At 39.4% G+C, this 21165-nt stretch overlaps 1 protein-coding gene across 2 annotated transcripts; it reads right to left on the reverse strand.

The window, feature by feature from the left end:
• Positions 1 to 853: 853 nt before the first annotated feature.
• gpaa1 (glycosylphosphatidylinositol anchor attachment 1) lies at positions 854 to 15441 on the reverse strand. Of its 2 annotated transcripts, none has more exons than XM_053629697.1 (13): positions 14963 to 15441; positions 12289 to 12393; positions 11857 to 12036; positions 11635 to 11746; positions 11070 to 11217; positions 10752 to 10853; positions 9123 to 9319; positions 8112 to 8308; positions 6586 to 6739; positions 5930 to 6001; positions 4693 to 4889; positions 3920 to 4090; positions 854 to 1794 (listed from the first exon to the last, which is right to left on the reverse strand). In XM_053629697.1, exons 2-13 carry the CDS (start codon positions 12360 to 12362, stop codon positions 1551 to 1553), a joined length of 1848 nt encoding a protein of 615 aa, XP_053485672.1. In that variant the 5' UTR covers positions 12363 to 12393; positions 14963 to 15441; the 3' UTR covers positions 854 to 1550. The 2 variants fall into 2 exon arrangements, with proteins under 2 accessions (XP_053485672.1, XP_053485673.1); XM_053629698.1 differs by lacking the exon at positions 14963 to 15441 and adding an exon at positions 12565 to 12772.
• Positions 15442 to 21165: the final 5724 nt, after the last annotated feature.

Genomic DNA, 21165 nt, shown 5'->3' on the forward strand with positions numbered 1-21165 from the left:
GCCTTCCCAGAAGAGTGGAGCTTATTATAACAGTACAGGGGAATCGATCTGGGATGAGACGTTCAACAAACACATACGGGCGTGATGGTCAGGGGTCCACATACTTTTGCCATATAGTGCACGTTTAATGTGTACCTATTACATAGTAATGTAGATATAGTGTACCTTTAAAATTACTTAAGGAACATTGACAAATTTTATTCGAATTAGATCTGAGTGGAAGCTTCAGAACTAAAAATAATAATGATAAAAGTCCATGGCTCCCATACATAGTCAAAATATTTTTGTACACATTTAAATAATGCTCATAGATTTTTGTAAATGTTTTGTTTGTTTTGTCAGAAAGCTGTACTACAGGGTGATTAATTAATTAATTAATTAATATTATTTTTACAGTTTAAGTCCCTGAAGTTTGAGAACCCTGGATTTATGCTACAGAGATTTACATTTTTATTTATTTAATTATTTACACAAATGCAATTCTGACAAGGGAGTAAACAAAATCTAAAGTCTATATCGTTTAGATTTGAGTGAACACTTTCTGTTCCAATAAATGTAAAATAATCCATTGTAATTCGTAAGACATTTTTCTTCTTAACTTGCACCTTAAATGAGAAATGCCTTAAGAAACCCCAGACACATTTTGAAAGGGAAGTCATTTGTACACCGTGTATGTGTTGGTGTGTAAAGGAAGTTAGTGCATTACCAGTAAGTTACTCAGAGTGAAAGATTATGAAATAAATGACATTTATCCTAGTAAAGTAGACACAGTGTTTATTTGTTTTCAAGGAAACACTGTAGAATCCTTATTTAGAGTGTGAACGTCTTGCACAGACAGCATACATTCACAGACTTTCAGTTTTTAGGCGTTTTATTAACAAACAAAAAAAAATACATTTCAAATCAAGTAAGAAAACAACCACTGTTCATCAAGTCTGAGAACTGATTTGCCAAGAAAGAAAACCAAAATGGGAGGTTGGGTTGGTGTACCGTATGCTTGCTTTCATGATGTTGTGCCTCATTTACTTTGTTCAGAACAGCTCGTCACATTAATTAGAGACCCGGTTTATCAGCGACCTTCAGCCAGTAAGGCTTCAAATGTGAACATGTTCTCTTTCTGGCTGCAGTTTCACACAGTGTAATGTGCCATTAGTATAAACACTGTGATTCCTGCTAGCTGTTATAAAGCATCGGGTACCCAGACAAACACTGATGCGTACTTTTATTTAAAAAAACAAAAACCAAACCCTAACATATTTTACGTTTCCTTCCAGTGTTAAACAAACGACTTTCCTGGTTAGTCTCCGAAAACAAATATGAACAACATACAAAGAAATAGCTTACAGGAGAAAACACCCTCCGCAATTTTCTTTTTCCTATATCTTCTTGTGTTTCAGTAGCTCCTCCCATATTCTTGATCACCCCCTCCATGGCTGCTCATTAAGCCCCGCCCCGTTTCCCTTAAAATTGCCTCTCAGGTGCCTCCCAAGGCAGGTCTGAGTGCTTCTGATCAGTTTCCCTGACAGGCGCTTTAGTTCATGTTCATGTCCTTATTTCCAGAACAGAACGTTCCAGAGCAGCAGCCAGCACGGATACACAAACAGCGCCAGCAGAGGGTAGACCAGCGAACCGTAGAGGGTGTGGTCCAGGATGCCCTGAGAGATGACAGACAGGAAGAGCACAGAGCACTCGGGAAGCGTCACCGGCGTTTCCTGGAGGTCCTGGAAGAGGAAGATGCAGTAGAAGATTGCACAGCCTGGACTGAGCAGCACCATCGCCAAGGCACCTAAAGACCTGAGAGACAGAAGAAAAAAAAAAGCTGAGTCATCACAATCCAAATGCAGATATTCCTAATAAACAGGACAGGACAGGATGTAGAGTAATGCACCTGCACAGAGCGAGGTTTAGTATCAGCGTTACCATAACAATGTCCAGTAAGTCCGAGTCGTTAATGAGTTTCACTCATCCGAGTGTATTTATTAAATTAAAGGTGCAATAGACATTTTTTTTTTATTCCTTACTTGTACAAATAACCACAGATGATATGTAGAACAAAAAAAAGTCATAGCATTAGGAAAAGTGTATTAAGTTGCTGAGAAAACTCGTCTGGAAAACTTGTGTTTGGATGCTACACAGGCTTCCGTAGATCCTGGGGGCGGAGCTTCGTGAATACGGGAATGGTTCAATTGTCAAACCCCACCTAACAGCTTGAGACCTAATCTCGAAAGACCTCATCTTAAAGTTGATATCTGCCTGAAATTCAGGAGCAAAGATGTCCTGCTTGTTGAAAAATAATATAAAACGCACACACTGATATTAACAATATTAATAAAGAGTACTGTCTGAGAAGAACACAAGAAATGCCCATCCATCCTCACAACCATTTCATCTGCAACATGAACTGTTTTATTGCACAAGGAGCTCGTAACGACTCGGACACACATGCAGCGAAGGCTCATGCCGATTCCGATAGCAAAAGTAGTCTGACGCAAATATTTACATGGATATTACTCGCTCAACTGGATGGGGCTGGCTTCAGTCGGTTTATTATGTAAGTGTATACTTGTTGGAGTGTATGATATTTCAGTGTATGATATTATATGATTGTAATGATGTATTTACATCATTACAATCATAACCCCCCCCCCCCACCCCCCTTAATGTTTCAACGTTCAAGCAATTTAGAAATTTGTTTTGTTTCACTTTTTTAATTGCAACTTTAAAAGCCTTTTCCTTCAGCGTATATACTGTACATCAGGGGTTCTCAAACGTTTTGCAGCCAGAGACCGCTTTAACAGTAAAATTAATTCCCCATAGCCCCTGCAATACAGATTTATGTCATGTACACTTTCATTTTGAAATTCATCACGGAATATTTTGTTTATTATTATACAGTCCATCCAGGACTTAGCGATTTAGGGTTCGCAGAAATGAACGCGAAATCAAGCAAATCCCCACGATGTTCGGAGGAGCGTGCAATTTTTCAAAATTACCGCAGATTTTCCGCAGGTTTGGGCCAGGTCACGTCGTGTGATGTCATCGCGATGCGCGTCCAGCTAAAGCCCTCTTCTATTCACGTGCCTCGAACATGAGTACAGCTAAAAGCTCTCATTTACCGACAAACATCACTGCGAAAACAATTTCGTTCAAATGCGATTTCGCCAATTTAAAAAAAAAAAAAAAAAGCACAAAAACCTCCGCAAGTTGCTTTGCAAATTTTTTAAAAAATTATTAGACCCATAGAACTTTCTATTCCTTAGAACGCATTAGGTTGACTTTGGTGCTTGGACCCTTAAACATAATAACTTTGATAATATGGGTTGTGTGTTTTCCTCCACTGCAACAAAATAAAACAAAAACAAACAAAAACTTTGAGAACCACACATACGTTTAAAGCATCAAAAACTGAAAAACATTTGTTCTTTTGTTGAATTATAATCGTATCCTGTATATAGGGAATGCTGATTTATAACGGGACAGTGTGACAAAAACTTCTTCAGGTAAGAGTTGGTTACTTTCTGATTCTTCCACAGTTATTTACTAAGAAGTGGATAGAGCAGATTCTGCAGGACGTCTGCTAAATTGTGTAAATGTAAACGTTTTTATCACATAGAGAGACAGGTAAGGCGATGCTTTGGATGAGCTAACCTCATAGCTAACTCTAGTTCAGCTAACGATGAGAACACTGGAGCGTAAAAGCTCACGAGAGCTCATTACAAAGACGAACAGGACGACGAAGCCTCTCGACCGTTCTCGTATAATCGGTAAATATCGTGATGTAACTTGGTTTTCAAGCAGATTGAAAGTCACGACAGTCCTTGTCAAATGTTGTTGAAATTCACTTACTTACTGGCTAAGATGAACTGAAGTGTTTTGTGTAGACGTGTGTGTGTGTGTGTGTGTGTGTGTGTTTACGAACTTGGGCATGTGTGGCGTGACGCAGGCAGCAGCAGGCACCAGCGTGACGGCCAGGATGAAGCCCAAGGAGAAGTTGATGAGAGCCGTGCAGCCGAGCAGCACGGCCAGGTAGAGCAGAGCCGCCAGTTTCAGCAACCGCCAACCCTGCTCCGTTCCCTCACCTGAGATCAACCTGACACACACACACACACGCTTTATTATAATATTGCGTTTCAATAATTAATTCAACATTAACGTTGGTGATATCAGGGAGTCAGAAAAGTCGCCAATGTTAGAGCTGTGTATTTATGCTTGGCAATAAAAAGATACATTATTGATTCATTCTCTATCACAGCAGTCCTGACTGTAGTTCCAGCTGCAAAACAAACCACAGGTTTAGGTATATTAATGCTCTGGTTCTAACACCTTATTGTTTCTATAGCAACACCTCATTTACCGGGACTTTGTATCACCTATGTAGGAGACATTCATGTAAGGAGTCTCCGGTGTGTCCAGTTATAGGTAAAGCTGTAACGCTGAGTTTTACGACATAGGGGTTAGTAAAACTAACCCTAAGCTAATTGTTGCATAAGAGGAATAAAACACTGTGATGAGCTGTTTTAGAAAATGATGAACTTCAGGGTGGGAACAGTGACTCACACCACCCCACTGTGGTTCGGAGTGATTGTTGGCTTAGTTCTACTGTGATTCCTGAAGCCTTCTATTAAAGCATTAAATATTATAATACAAGAGAACTGCCTGAGCTGTATGTGTGTATTGTGTGTATAGTATCACCTGTGTGTGTTGTGTGGCAGTGCCAAGCCTGCAGTGTAGATGGCGATGGCGGTGAGAACCACGGCCTCGGTCTCAGACACGGGGAAGTGCTCTACTGCCATCTCCTGAGACAGGATGGGGAGTGTGTACAGAGCCACGCCTGTCAGGTGACTGATCGCTATAGGAGTCAGCACAGACAGGACACCCGGACTAGACGGCTGGAGGAAGAGAAAAAAAAAAAAAAAGATTCCATTCATACTAAGAAAATGACACGAAAACCTGTATTTACACAAAATGGCCACTGGAGGCACTAAAGACAATTAGCTGTATTTAATCTTAATTACAGTATAATGTAGAATCATGTGGAAATTCACACAGGTCCAGATCAAAACCGTGAAATGGTTAAAGGATCGTGATTTGACTCTGTATGTTCGCATACGGTCCGCTCCAAAAGTAGTAGAACGGCAAGGCCAATTCTTTTGCTTTTGCTGTACACTAAAGACACTTGGCTTTAAGATCAAAAGATGATATCAGACAATAGATCAGAATTTCAGCTTTCATTTCCTCATATTCACATCTAGACGTGTTTAACAACTTACAACACGGCACCTTTTGTTTGAACCCACCCGTCTTTTCCTGTGATCAAAAATACTGGAACATATGACTAACACGTGTTTCTTGCTGCCCAGATGTCTCCTGTTTAATTGATTGCTTAAAGAATGAATAGCTCTGAATGGCTACTCTCAGTTTGAACCCTGGGTTTTGCCTGTGAAGACTGCATTTGTTGTTAAAAAGGATAAACCAGCATGAAGACCAGAGAGCTGTCTATGGGGGAAAAGGAAACTGTTTTGAAGCTGAGAAAACTTAGTCTTACGACTTGTCACTACTAGCTAACTAACTCTAGCTAAGCAGGATGGGTGGGGCAAACGTGTGCTTTCTCCAAGGAATACGAAGCCAGCAAACTGCACCTCTTTTCAAACTGCTGCTCATGTTGAATAGGAGGGCAGAATAACTCCTATGGAAGAAGAAAACGCTATCTGCCCTCTTCCGCATACATGAGCTCACAGATATGTCTGCTTGGCTAGCATCGCTGCGATTGACAGGGAATAAACAGTATGCCATAATTCCCCTTCGAACTCACGATCGCCCACCTGCAGGGCAAACGGCTTTCTGATGCGTCACTCAGGAGCCTGCTTTCAAGCTTTTGAAAACGTTCATAACTTAAACCGAGTGAGTGCTGTAAACTCTCCATACTGACCGGTTCTGCTTCACCGACTCCATCCTGGGTTACTGGAGCTGGACTCCCGATCTGGACCCACAGATCTAACGCCTGCACTGAAGTCAAGGATCTTGAAGACAATTTGATTAAAGCTCCAATTACAATTACTATAGTCACTTCAGGATGTGATCTTTTGTAGCTTAGCAAAAGAGCACCCATGAGCACAGTGTAACATGCTGCAATAAAATAAACAAGCAGGAAAAAATAAATATGTTCACTGCTCCTCCTGCTGTATCGGACTTGTAGGAAAGCGCTATCTGCCCTCTCCCGCATACACGAGCTCACAGACGCCCACCAGTGCCAAATGTTACTGTGATTGACAGAGGAGAGAGAGTATTCTACCCATTTCCATGGCCAAGTTTGCTCTCTTGACTCTCAGCTATAGATGACACTCTTTAGACGACAGGGCGAACGCTTTTGCGTTAGTTAAAGGCGCGAGAACGTCTGCTGCTAGTCAGTGTACTCATGAGTTTTATACAGACATTGTAAATGCACAGTGAAGAAAGCCATTATGATGGATATCAACATCGGTGCCTTGATTTACTAAAAACAAATAAGAAACTGTTGGGGTCATAAATATGTGCTCCTAGAGAAGTATTTTGGCATGTTAGAGACTCGGGTCGCTGAGCGGATACTCGCAGCAGCAGGATGGCAGCCAGCAGGCCAAACGCAGGCATGTAGTATCCGATAGAGACGAAGCGAGACAGCGAAGGCATCAGGTAGAAGAAGTAGGACTGGTGAAGTCTCTCCAGGAGATTATTCAACTTCCTGAACATTCCCTCCAACAGCCTGAGAAATGTTGAGAGCGAAATACACAAAAGAGAGTTTGCAAGTTTTATTCACAAATCATTTGGAACCCAATGTTTATTTTTTTACTTCACATTAATACTGAGCTCTAATTTTCACTTATTGTCTCTTTAATGATGCTGACCTCTTGAAAGACCACAAAAAGAAGAATTTGGAGCTTAACTGAACATCAGCATCATGGTTCTGATCTCAGATCAGTGCAAGACAGCCAGTGTCCAGAACAATTTGCTTAAAGATACTGTATTAAAAACCGCACTGATGCGGGAGCGGCTGAGAAACGTCCACTGTCGTTATACAGTACTACAGCGGCCTCTAGAGGCCAAATAAATACTATCACTGACTAATTTTGTTGTGTTATTTGAAGTGGGTTTTTTTTTTTTGGTTTATTTTGGATGTGTATTTTTATTTGCTTTAATATTTACTAATTGTTTATATATTAATATTGATATATTTATTTCATTTAAAAAGTACAGTACATTTTCATGGTACAGTCAGCACTGTTTATTTTTGTAATAAAGTTCAGCAGTAGTTTACTTCGAGGGTTATGTTTTCATTCAGTATCAATTTGAAAAACTATCGGTTGATTAATCGGTTATCGGCAGGTAGGTACCGCCGACGGAGTTATCGGTATCGGTAAAATCCTCTATCGCTCGACCTCTTGTTAGAGCAAGACATCTATCAATGGTGTTTATCAATGGTGTGTAAATTGTGTGAGAACCTATCAAAGCAAAATGCAGACTTAATCCAAATAAAGATTGGGAAATATTCACTCTTACATACCATATATGGATAATTGTGGGCGTGTCTGTATTTGATTAGTTACATGCGTGCACACACAGAATGAATATAATCTATTGCTATATATTAAGCTTTATTAATCTTTATATGTGTGTGTGTGTGTGTGTGTGTGTGTGAGTGAACTGCCCATGTACCTTCAGAACCCATTTTTGTGTGCATGTTCATTCTAATGTTTAAAATAACATTTTGAAATTTTCCTATGCAGCGTTGATGAAACGAGGCCCCTGGTGTCTTACGCAGTGGTTTTCAAAGTGGGGGCCGCCAGGGGGCCTCAACAATTTGGTGTGAAAAATAAATAAATACATGATTTTCTCTTTCTCACTCTCAGACAACCACAGACACACAATCAATTCCTAATCTAATGTAATGTAAAGATGCAAGATGTAATTATTAATAAAAAAGGGGGATATATTCAGAAGTCTGTATTTTTAATGTGTTTTAAAGACATCTTGCAAAAGGGGGGCCTTGGTCAAATGTTAATACCATTTGGGGGGCCTTGCCCTGGAAAAGTTTGGGAACCCCTGGTCTAACAGACAGTAAGGAAAACACGGCAGACCTGCCGAGAGTGGTGGCGTCAGTCTTGTAGTGTCTGAAGCTGTTGATGCCGCGGATGGTCGCGGCCTCGATGTGGTAGCGTAGGAAGAGACCGTGGTCACCCCAGGGCCGACCGCTCGCCTGCTTCAGCACCATCAGCATCATGGTCTGTGCGGCGACGGTGTAACCCTCCGTAGTGTCCCAGTCGTTTCTCTGGAGCTGAGAGAGAATGCAAGCGTCTCGTGACCAAAAAAAAAAACCCCATGTTGTAAATACGTTTTACGCTTTTAACACGCGACACGCAGGACAGCCCGATGTACAATTCTGAGATATTTTATATTATTATTATATATTATTTTATATAATTTCAGTGAGCTCCCTGAATGACAGATGTGACAGATGTGAACTTGTTCTCTAGCCGTTAGCTAGCCGGTTAGATATTTGGGATGGTAGAAGGATAAATTACATAAATCATGCATGTTTACAGATGGGGCATTTTTAAATCAGGCTGAAAATGTGAAGATGTTGTTCCTAGGACATTTTTAAATCATATTTTTCAGCATTAAATATATTTTAAACCATTTATTATACTATATCGATTCAAAAAAAACAAACAAACAATATATATTTGTTAAAAAAAAATTACTCATTTGAAGGGCACTATGTAGATGAAAAGAACTGTGTAAGTAAATAAATATATAATCAAATATTCTCACATATCATTAATGGTCCCGGTGAACATTAGGCAAAAAAACAGGTCTTACTTTAAATATAAATGAATCAGCATATTATTTGTCACTAAAAATATCTGCAAATATAAAACCTTCCTCAAAACAATTAACTGCAACAGACATAGCCTTATTAAATAGCTCCAGGTATTTTACTATATAAAACATACAATGCTGCGGTATAAAACAAAAACACCTACGTTATGAAGGGCTTTTATAGCATTTAAAAATGTTTCCACACGCACGGTGTGCATCATGGCGATTTAACGCTATCTATACAGTACACGTCTTGACGTTTCCCTTACCTTCCCCTGAATGGTGCAGAGGACGCCGAGCTTCTGGCAGAAGGCATTGAAGAGATTGGCCAGGTCCAGGTTGGGGAGCTGCCCGTTTAGCCCCTCCAGTACCAGGTCCAGACTGGTGATCACGTCACTGCTGAGCTCCAGTGAGAGAGCAGCCTGGATGGAGCCGGCTCGGCCCTGTAGCGGCGTGAAACTCATCCCTGATTGATCGACCAGAGGGATCGATCCGTTACAGCATAGCGTCGGATTTACGCCAAAAGAAAAAGAGAAACAATTTAGATTTTTGTGTCTAAACTAGAAGACAAGAAGTGCAAGTTGTATACCTACAACACGTTTAACCCTTTCATGTATAAGGTCAATACAAAGCTCTGTTTTTTTTTTATATATATTTGAGGTAAACATGAATTGGAAAGCACCTCCACATCAATTGGAGGTCTTACAGCTCTCTACATTAAAAAATAAATAAATAAATTTTCCCCCAGACTCCACTGAACACCTAAACTATAAAACTATATATTTTTTGTTGCCTCTTTTGCATCATGCAACAGTTTTAAACTGTGTAAATGTTCAGAAATGATATTTTATAAAATGTTTGTCTCCAACATTACATATTTTAGACCTGAATGTTTTGGACGTTAGAAGACTTCATCCAATCAAGATTCATGTAGCAAGCAAGTAAAAAAAATAAAATTAACAACAACAAAAAAGGAAATCTAAAGAATCTGGATATGCGTATATAAATAATTCATGCCTGAAAGTTTTCATTAAAACATATACATGGTATTTACGTTAACATAACTTTAATCGCTCTATTTTCCCTTCAAGTCCATGTACAGGTCTTGAAATGATTTAAAGCTCGCTGGAGTGCTGGGATGGAAAGCGTTTCACCTTGATCTTAAAATAAGGACAATATTTTATAAGTCATCCGACACGTTTTGAAAGATTCGACGCTGTAGGAGCACCTACACCAGGGTTTCCCCAATCCAGGTTTAAATCCTGGATTCAATGAATGAACTGGATCAAAACTTTACACAATACCTTTCATTTCACAGATTTTGGGAATGCATATTGTGTGTATATGAATGCATGTGGTGAATATAGTGTATTTCACATAACCTTTATTTATTTATATACGTTCGACCGATGACTGAAATGTCTGTTCGCATAGAGTACTTAGTATTTATATATGTATTTGCATACTGCAACGTGATTGGCTCTTGAATTTTATGACGCGATAACACTTGCCTGTTGTGTATTCAATACTAAAGCAGATGTTCCAGTGACATTTTAACATTCCTGTTACCATGAAAGAACTGGATCATACAGTAATTTCAGTATCTGCACTGAAAGGAAGTTTGTGAATCAACTGAAATTTTCGGTATTTAGTTCGAAACAACAGGACAAGCACGGGCTGAACCAAACACTCTGAATATTGCAGTCTTTCACTGAATTCAATTAATATTTGATATTAAACATGTTTGGCCAGGCAGTCCTATCAGCATGCTCTGATGGATTTTGGCTGTTCAGCTGGCATCAGCTTAAATGTTCAAATTAAAAACAACAACAACAACAACAAAAACAAAAACAACAGCACAACTGCTCTTCCCTTCTGAGTGGAGATGTGTAACTCACCAGTGATGTTGGTGTGATGGTAGCCCTCTAACCAAGCCTGCATGCCAATGAGGTCATGCTCGTTCACCAGGAATATGATGTCTTTAGCCCAGTAAATCTGACCTGAGATTACAACATTACAAACATTACGCTTGCATGACGTAGTGGATATGACTCTTTTTATTTTGTTAATTATTATTTTTTGCCCATGGACTTTTGTTTTAGCCTACAATTCTACTTTCTACTAAAAAGCACAGCAGAAATTTAAATGTGAATGCATGCACATGACGTGTGCGCAATATGTGTGGGGGTATACATCGAGTTTTTAAAGCCTCTCACTTCTGAAATACTGGGCGAGACCCAGCAGGAGGCCGACTGCCTGGTTGTTGCTGTTGCCGGGACTGCAGGGGGCGCTGAGCACCAGGGATTCTGTTCGTGGAGCTCGAGGCGCTCGCAAGATCCCATACACATTAGTGCCTCGAACCATCTGAGAGAGAGAGAGAGAGAAATCTTATTTCACTTATGCAAAACTCTTTATTAATAAAAATATATATTCGAGACTGAACCTTTCTGGGTCCAAGTACTGTTCCCAAAGACATTTTCACTGTGTATTCCTTATTAAGGTAATAATAGAGGTTTATACACCATATATGTTATAGCCTTCGTGTTCAACACTTCACTAAGTCACTTTATGTCGTCCCTCCCCGCACCCCCCCGTTAATTTCTCACCTGTCTGTGTGTTAGTTTCCATCCTTTAGTCACTGCATAATGTTAATTTCCACTTCAAAACAAAGTTTCCTGGTCCCTTTGCAATACCGTATAACGTAAAGTCATGCCGATAAAGCTGTTGCGAACGGAACTGAATTGAATCGGATTGTGTGTGTATGCCAGTGTACAAACTCACAAATCTCTCCTTGCTCTCGTCAGGGAACGGCAGAGTGCGTGAGAAGCTCTGAGTGAAAACCTCCAGCCCTCTGGCCTGCATCGTCTTCACCAGCCAGTCCACCGGCATGCCCCTTCAGTGACCGAGAGCGAGACAGGGATTAATAAAGAGACAATCGTGCAGACATTTTCCTCTCAAAGCATACAGAAACAAGCCAGCTTTATGAAAGCCTGTTCTACTTACCCAACCTTTTTCTTTTGCGCTGCAAACTCCCGTGCGGTAGCCAAGGCTCGTTCTCCTGAGGGGAACCGCTCCTCCACCATGGTGGAACCCATTGCGTTCTCCGACATGTACGTCCGCAGAGTGAACGGCTCAAACGCCATGCCCATGAACCAGGCAACGGCGGCCAGGTAGCACACCACACTGTGGTCCAAACAGAGCGTTAAGAAGACTTCACTTGGCCCAATAGATGGCATCTTCATCCCTATTTGAATGACTATTATTTATGTTTTTAAACACTGAATCTGAAAGTTTGCATTGCGAATGGTGATGTTCACGTTAATGGATCATAAAAATATGAAGAATAGTTTGAAAAGCCTAACATCTAAGACCATAAATTCAAATGTAAATTTTTGGGGTTTTTTTTTTGGCCAAGCCTGATGAGTGACTGCTTACCATATGGGAGTGTTGAGGCGGGTGAGGAGACTGGTCAACGCCTTCCTTCGGTTCGGGTCAGATAACAGACCCATGCTGTTTCACTGTCACTGGACTCGCTGTGACCTGGGAAACCAAAGATCAATCCAAAGAGGAGTCGATAATGTTGGTGGTTAGTGGAACAAGTTCAATCTGAACTAACAATCCAGGGATGCGACAATAACACGTTATATTTTCAATATAATAAAAAATAGCAGCGGACGCCTGAATAATTACAATATCCCCACGGTAACAGACCTGTATGCTACACCTGAATGCTAATGCAAGAGGTGGAGCTTTCTGAACTGTGGGGCAACATGATTGACAGGTGAGTCGAGCTGCCTACTTGTGCTGACCGGGTGGATGTTGGTGGTCCACTTGATATATATTTTTTGCTCCTATTTGGGGCACCACAGAACAGTGTTGGCAACTTACTGACATTATCGCTAGATTTTTAGACCCCTTTTGCAACTTTATGTGTAAAAAGAGCCTAGGAACAAATCTATTTACTTTCTGAGTAGATGTTAGAGACTGTCCTGCATTCCCAACAATTAATCCCAACAATTAATCCCAACGACTAATCGCTGACCACCATTGTTCCCAATGACCAATCGCTGGCCGCCATCATTCCCACCGATTAATCGCTGACCACCATTGTCCTTAACAACTAATCCCTGACCACCACTGTTTCCAACGACCAATCGCTGACCACCATTGCTCCCAACGATTAATCACTAACTGCCGTTGTCCTTAACAACTAATCGCTGACCACCATTGCTCCCAATGATTAATAGCTGTCCACATTGCTCCCAACGATTAACTGCTGACCACCATTGCTCCCAACGATTAATCGCCGACCACCACTGCTCCCAACGATTAACTGCTGACCACCATTGTTCCCATCGATTAATCGCCAGCCACCATTGCTCCCAACAATCAATCGCTGACCGCCATTGCTCCCAACAATCAATCGCTGACCGCCATTGCTCCAAACGATTAATCGCTGGCCGCCATTGTCCCCAATGATTAATCGCTGACCACCACTGTTCCCGTCGATTAATCGCCAAACACCACTGTTCCCGTCGATTAATCGCCGGCCGCCATTGCTCCCGTCGATTAATCGCTGCCCAACATTGTCCCCGGTGATCAATCGCTGGCCACCATTGCTCCCAACGATTAATCGCCGACCACCATTGCTCCCAACGATTAATCGCTGACCACCATTGTTCCCATCAATTAATCGCCAGCCACCATTGCTCCCAACAATCAATCGCTGACCGCCATTGCTCCAAACGATTAATCGCTGGCCGCCACTGCCCCCAATGATTAATCGCTGACCACCATTGTTCCCGTCGATTAATCGCCGGCCGCCATTGCTCCCATCGATTAATCGCTGCCCAACATTGTCCCCGGTGATCAATCGCTGGCCACCATTGCTCCCAACGATTAATCGCCGACCACCATTGCTCCCAACGATTAATCGCTGACCACCATTGTTCCCATCAATTAATCGCCAGCCACCATTGCTCCCAACAATCAATCGCTGACCGCCATTGCTCCAAACGATTAATCGCTGGCCGCCACTGCCCCCAATGATTAATCGCTGACCACCATTGTTCCCGTCGATTAATCGCCGGCCGCCATTGCTCCCATCGATTAATCGCTGCCCAACATTGTCCCCGGTGATCAATCGCTGGCCACCATTGCTCCCAACGATTAATCGCCGACCACCATTACTCCCGACGATTAATCGCTGACCACCATTGTTCCCATCGATTAATCGCCAGGCACCACTGCTCCCGACATTCAATCGCTGACCACCATTGCTCCCAACGATTAATCGCTGGCCGCCATTGCCCCCAATGATTAATCGCTGACCAACATTGCTCCCAACGATTAATCGCTGACCAACATTGCTCCCAACGATTAATCACCGACCACCATTGTTCCCAACAATTAATCACCGACCACCATTGTTCCCAACAATTAATCGCTGACCACCATTGTTCCCAATAACCCACTGTTCCCAGTGACTTTGATCGTGGCATGGTTGTTGGTGCCAGATGGGCTGGTTTGAGTATTTCAGAAACTGCTAATCTCCTGAGAATTTCACACACAGCAGTCTCTAGAGTTTACACAGAATGGTGGGAAAACAAAAAAAAAATTCAGTGAGTGGCAGTTCTGTGGGCAGAAACAGGAATATGAAGCTGAAATTATGTCAATAAACGAAATAAAGTAGTCGCTACCATCAAAGCATCTTGATAATTAGATAAATAAACCATGATGGGCGCGCGAGTGAATGAGACTTGATGAGCATGTTATCCATCTATGAGCTGACATTAACTAAACCTGTAAATATTTCTTCCACATCGCACACAGCTTTCTTTAAATGTACGACACTGAATAAGCTGGAAATAAAATGACAATACAGGAATAAAGGAGCTGTTCCTGACTCCTTCCTTCTGTTGACTGCTAACTAGTTTAGCACCTAGCTAGCTGCACGAGAGCTGTCAAACTGCCTACACTCAGCCATTGTGGCAGCTGCCATTTTCAAACGTTAATAACGCATTATTTATATTATTCATATATATATATATATTTATATATGTAAAAACACACATGCACAATGATTAGGTTTGAGTTTTCCAATTCGTACCTTGAAAAAAAAAAAAGTTAAAATCCAAAAGACCGCAAAAACACATTCAGCGTTCATCGGAAGTGAAATAACACCGGAATTTCCGGTGACCCGTCAGATCTACAAATAATTCCAAAAATACACTTCCGGAAGAGAATGCGTTGAAAATCAGCGAATCTGCGCGGCACGCCTGGAAATCCGACCCCTGAAATCGAAGAGAAGCTCAAATGGTTCCTACTCCCTGTTTAAACCAGATAGTAGTGTTATGTTCTTGTGCTTTTTGAATTATTACTGCTCTGTGTATTTACAAAAACAACAACAACAACAAAAAAACCAAACATGTATGATTAATTAGTGTAAAGTATATATATAAAAAAAAAATAAAAACACATTTATTCTAGGAAACATTTCACACAATCTGCTTGTGTCAGTGTGCTAAATTACAAGAATTTACTCTGTTAAATTTACGCTGTTACCTTTTTATTTGGAAAAACAAATCCAGTTAAACTACCACTTAAACAACTACAGTATTATTTTACCTTTTTATACAACGTATACCTTTTTATGTTTGTGCCACCTAAGAAAATGCATTTTACAAATAACATCTTATATATATATATATATATATATATATATATATATATATATATATATATATATAATGAATTCTTGATTCTGATTGGTCAGAGGGCGTTGATTCATTTTCTATAGCAGCAGCTCTGACAGACATTTATATTAATGGGCTTGTTATCGTTTCTATAGTAACGATTCATTAACAGGGACGTGTATGGCAGATGTTGCACACAATCCAAGGCTTATAATAAACAGACTTTTAAAAATGTGTTGGTATTTAACAAAGACAAGGGTGTAATCGTTGATATGGTGACGTTTTTCTGTAAGGAGATGTTTATTTAACATTTATGGAAGGAGTCTCCAGTGTCAGTGCTTTGTAACAGTCATCGGTAAGCTTTCCACAGCATGAAAGGCTTAAGGATAGAGAACTTTGCACTTTGTGGTTTCTCGGTAACACGACCATCTGTTTTGTGGGGTTATTTTTTCCTCCTTATATTCAAAAACGAAAAAAGGGGCTGTTAAAGGAATGACTGTTTCCATCTGCTATAACACAAGTGATAACAGGAACTAACTTTTTCCATGGATGTTAACATCTACGACATTAAATGTAACTAGAAATGCATACATTTTACAACATGTTGCTTTTAATTAAGAGAATATTGTAATCATTGGTGAATGGCTGTGGTATAAGAGGAAGAGGAATGAAACACCTCAGGATGTTCTGCTGTAGGAAATGAATCAATTTCATGGTAGTAAGAGTCACTCCACTTCACATGAGGGTGTATCACACCACCCTGTTGATTATTTTCCTATAACACCAGGCGCATAGTGTATTATTAATATCATTGGCATAGTAGATACAATTCAGAAAGAATTTATCCATGAATAAAGATTTTGTTTATTTATTTTTATGTCCATTGCACGTTACAGTAAGTATCCACATGTGATTTTATAAATGTGTTTGTGCCAGTTGAGAACAAGCAAGAAAAAGTTCATTACATTTGGCAAGGTCAGGCTGTGAGAGTCTCAGTTAAGCCGATAGACACACACAGAGGGATATTTGTCAACACATGGGATGTCATTCCAGTTCATAAAGACTGCAGATAAAAAAAAAGATAAAAATGTAATTCAATTAAGCGGTGCATGAACTGAAAAAGAAACAACGCAGCTTCATCTACAGAGAGGCTTAACCTACCAGAAAAGTTCATATGCACACAGCACTTTTTACGTCCAAAATTGGGTTCGTCTGGATTCCATCCATCCATCCATCCATCCATCTTCTATACCGCTTATCCTTTTCAGGGTCACGGGGAACCTGGAGTCTATCCCAGGGAGCATCGGGCACAAGGCGGGGTACACCCTGGACAGGGTGCCAGTCCATCGCAGGGCACAATCACATACACACTCACACACCCATTCATACACTACGGACACTTTGGACATGCCAATCAACCTACCGTGCATGTCTTTGGACTGGGGGAGGAAACCGGAGTACCCGGAGGAAACCCCCGCAGCACGGGGAGAACTCGTCTGGATTCCATTTGGTGAAAGTTAATTTGGTGCCATCAGACCAAAACCAGTAGGATCACTAAACAGGTGGGGGAAAAAATGCTCAGGGCAACAGGCTGTAATTTATGAATCTGACTGTTTGAGTGGAAAAATCATACCCTATACATTTACATGCTTTCCATGTTTTCATATACAGTGGGGTCCAAAAGTCTAAGATTACACTGAAAATCTGGGATTATTTATTTATTTATTAGAATTCTGAGATATTTAAAACAACGGACGTAAATGTGCAACACGTCGAATATTTAACATTCAAGATTCTGCACTATTTCTACGTAGAACACTATTTAAATGTAAGCAAATGTGTGATACTGACTAACTGCTTTGTACAAACGGTCAGAAGCTCGTGTTTAATCTCTTCTATTGAAGCACGTGTTCAGACATTTGATCTAAAACGGATCATAAGGTTCGTGCCAGCTCGAGTGCAGCCTACTTTTTACTCACGTTATTGCTAATAATATCATTTGTAATAAAAATTGTTGTATAAAATTAGAAACGAATGCAATAGAAGCATTTTCACTAGTGCTCTCAGACTTTTGGACCCCATTGTATTTGACTGAGCTTATAGGTAAAAACAAACAAACAAACAAACAAAAACAACCCTAGTTCACTTCTTTGTAATTAGATTTAGAACTGGTATGCATGATGTCGTTTTTTTCTGTTTCACATCAGTTTGTCTTCCTGGGAGCTTCATTTTAAAAATTCAATGAATCCACAAAATATCCCTTATTGAGAACTCATGGTAGTTGGCAGTTGCTTTTGTTTCACCCTGTGCCAGGGCTGAAAATCTGTTCGCTGTTCTTTTACCGTCACACAGCTATTAAGGCCGATCCATGTCGGATACTCTTTGGGGTCGTGAGCACGGATAAGGGCCTTGATCACCTGATATTCATCTTCACTGTGTATCGAGACCAAGTTGCCACCAAGATCCAGACAGTGTTTCTAGAAAGTAAAAAAGACATTTGTGCATTAATTTTTTTTTTTTTCATGCAGTCCATGTGAGAATCGGACAAGAAGTGCTAGCATTTATTTATTTATTTATTTATTTTTTAAAAAAATTATATATATATATATATATATATTTTTTTTTTTTTTTAAAATAAATATACTACCCATATTCTTCTATTTGACATAAACTACTGTGCAAAAGTTTTTTAGTACAAACTTTTTATAGATTTTTATTTTATGACTTCTACATTATCGAGTCAGTACAAAAAACATTTTAGATTCCCAAACATTAGTTTTTTAGCAAAAAATGAAATGTTTCAGAAAAATGTTTGTATGTCAGTAAAGAAAGCAGCGTGTTAAGTGATGAGACACTTTTCAGACAAAAAACACAATAAAAGCTCTTGGGTTTCACTGCAAAAATAAGAAGCGAGTGCAACAGTCAAAGTCTCCAGAAGAACCGTGGCTGGTTCTGCAAGATGCTCAATAAAACTTACAGATCATTTCCTTATAAAACTGCACACATTGTACCTGAGACTCTACTTTTTTTTTTTTTTTTTTTTTTTTAAAGCAAAGGGTTGTCACACCAAATATTGCCTTTGTTTAATTTATTACGGTTTACTGAAGGCATCTTGCTCTACAGCATTTCTTTGCATATATAAATATATATATATATATATATATATATATATATATATATATATATATATTTATATTTATATATATATATATATATATATATATATATATATATATATTTCTGTCAAACGGTTGTGGTTTTCACAACTGCAGCGCTACAGATAAGTATCTGTATCCGTGGAGGTGTTAAGTAAATTTGCTGTTTTTTTTAAGACATGGCAAGACAAGGCAAATTTTTTTTGTATAGCACAATTCAGAGTTCATTCAAAGTGCTTTACATATAGCTAAATCAGAAAATAAAAGGTTTAAGACAAATAAATAAACAGAAAGGTGCTCATAAAAGAAACGAATGATATCAAATCGAATGCAATGAAAAATTGCACTGCTAAAAGGAGAGATTAAAAGTGCTGTGCTCAAATAAAGTGCAAACGTTGAAAAAAAAAATTAGTCAAGTAGCAAGATATTTCAAAATTCAACACTAAATATCACTGAGCTCTGAAATTCTCATGTGCATTACTTCATCTGATCTGGTGAGTCTTAAAACTTATCTGTAGACAGTATTCTGACAGAGAACCCAGTTGTGAAAAGCAGAATTAAATAAAAGCTTGCCAGGGAGTGCACTTTATAAATGACGTTTACATCTCTAGTTATTCATTTGACAGATACATTTATACGCCAAGCATCTCGTGTTAAAGAACCGACAGTGATAAACGTAGAGGAAGTTAGTTTTATGAAGCATGAGTAAACATGAGCGCTGGTGCTACGTGATGCAATTAATACATTATAGAGTAGTACGAATAACTGCAAACACATGTTTATCTCAAAGCTGAAAGTGTAGTAAAATGCTATACAATATACACACCTTATCAAACCAGATGCGCATCAGAGTGATCTTAGTAGATCTCTAGAGGTTTATTTTATTTCTTAACTTTGTGAGAAATGTGGTTTACCTCAGCAGAGATCCATTTCATGGGCTGAGCAACATAGAGGAAGCAGCATCTGCCGTAGGTCACGCATCCTGATGGACAGTAAGGTGAGCATGAATGTCCTTTCAAAGAAAAATACTCATTTTCAGGGTCTGTATGTTGCAAGGAATCTAAAATAATAATAATAATAATCATAATATAATACTAGCCTTTTTTTTTTTGCACAATTATATTAAAATTCCAACTCTACATTTGACCTTTCACCCAATCATTCCACTCAGACGCTGGAAAATGGACAGAAAAAGAAGGTTAGTATTTTTCTATACAGGCTTGTTGTGCTGAAAGTGTCAGTTAGATTTCTCAACTTGACCTTAAACAAGGACAAAGAAAAAAGTTTTCATTTCTCCCCAGTCATGTGATTATCAGTTAGATGATATGTGTATGATCTCTGCTCTACAGAAAGAATCAGGAAGGATGTAGGACTCTGTATACTGTTACCAGTCTAAACAGCATTTCTCAATTAATAAACTGATACTTCAGGATATAAAACTTACCAAAAGCTGTTGAACGTCAACAATTATACATTTAAAACCTGTTTGCAGTATGTGGTGTGTCTGCTATACAAGTCACAGTGTAAGTTGTTATTATAGAAATGATAATGTATGCACGTTTGCTTTTAATATTCACCTGTGAGAGGAACACCAACACGTTCTGACCAATCAGAATCGAGTATTGAACAGCACTGTGGTATACAGTAAGCTATGTTATCATAAGCCTGACTTTTGCTAGGGTTTTTGAACTTTCAGTTCTTTAGAAATCTCTTATATAAAACTTAGCTAATTCATATATATATATATATATATATATATATATATATATATATATATATGAACATTGTGTAGTGTTAATTCATTTAACAGGGACATTACAGTTAAACAGTTTTACACACAGTGCAACAGATGTAACATACTAGGGCTTCTAATGATAATGAGTATTTATTAAGCACATATATATTACAGCACAGTGAAATTTCTCCACATATCCCATGTTAGGTTGGAGTCAGAGCAGAGAGCCATGATACAGCACCCCTGGTGCAGAGAGGGTTAAGGGCCTTTCTCAAGGGCCCAACAGCAGCAGCTTGGCAGGGCTGGGGTTTGAACCCCCGACCTTCCAATCAGTAACCCAGAGCCTTAAATGCCAAGCCACCATTGCCCTTAGCCACCTAAAGCATCATATGCTTTTATGAAAGCAAACCGTTTCTAGTAGATTTCTTTTCCTGAAAACCCATGAATCAATTTGAAAAACTGCAGTTATTATTCTGCTGTTGTGGCATACGCAAGGATTTATACTAGCTGTAGCTTTATAAATTAGAAAGGCCAGTTTAATCAGCCTGTTGGATTTACTTGTTTCACTTATAATTGGCTCAATCAAGTCAGTATGTAGATGATGTAAACCATAACAACTCTATTTAAAAAAGTGGATTTAGGTAAACAGTGGTTTAAGAAGCATCAGTTCCATTAGACGCAAGGATCAAGGATCTGTGATTTAAAAACAAACAACAATTTTATCTTT

Source organism: Ictalurus furcatus, chromosome 7, assembly GCF_023375685.1.
Source record: "Ictalurus furcatus strain D&B chromosome 7, Billie_1.0, whole genome shotgun sequence".
Lineage (NCBI taxonomy): Eukaryota > Metazoa > Chordata > Actinopteri > Siluriformes > Ictaluridae > Ictalurus > Ictalurus furcatus.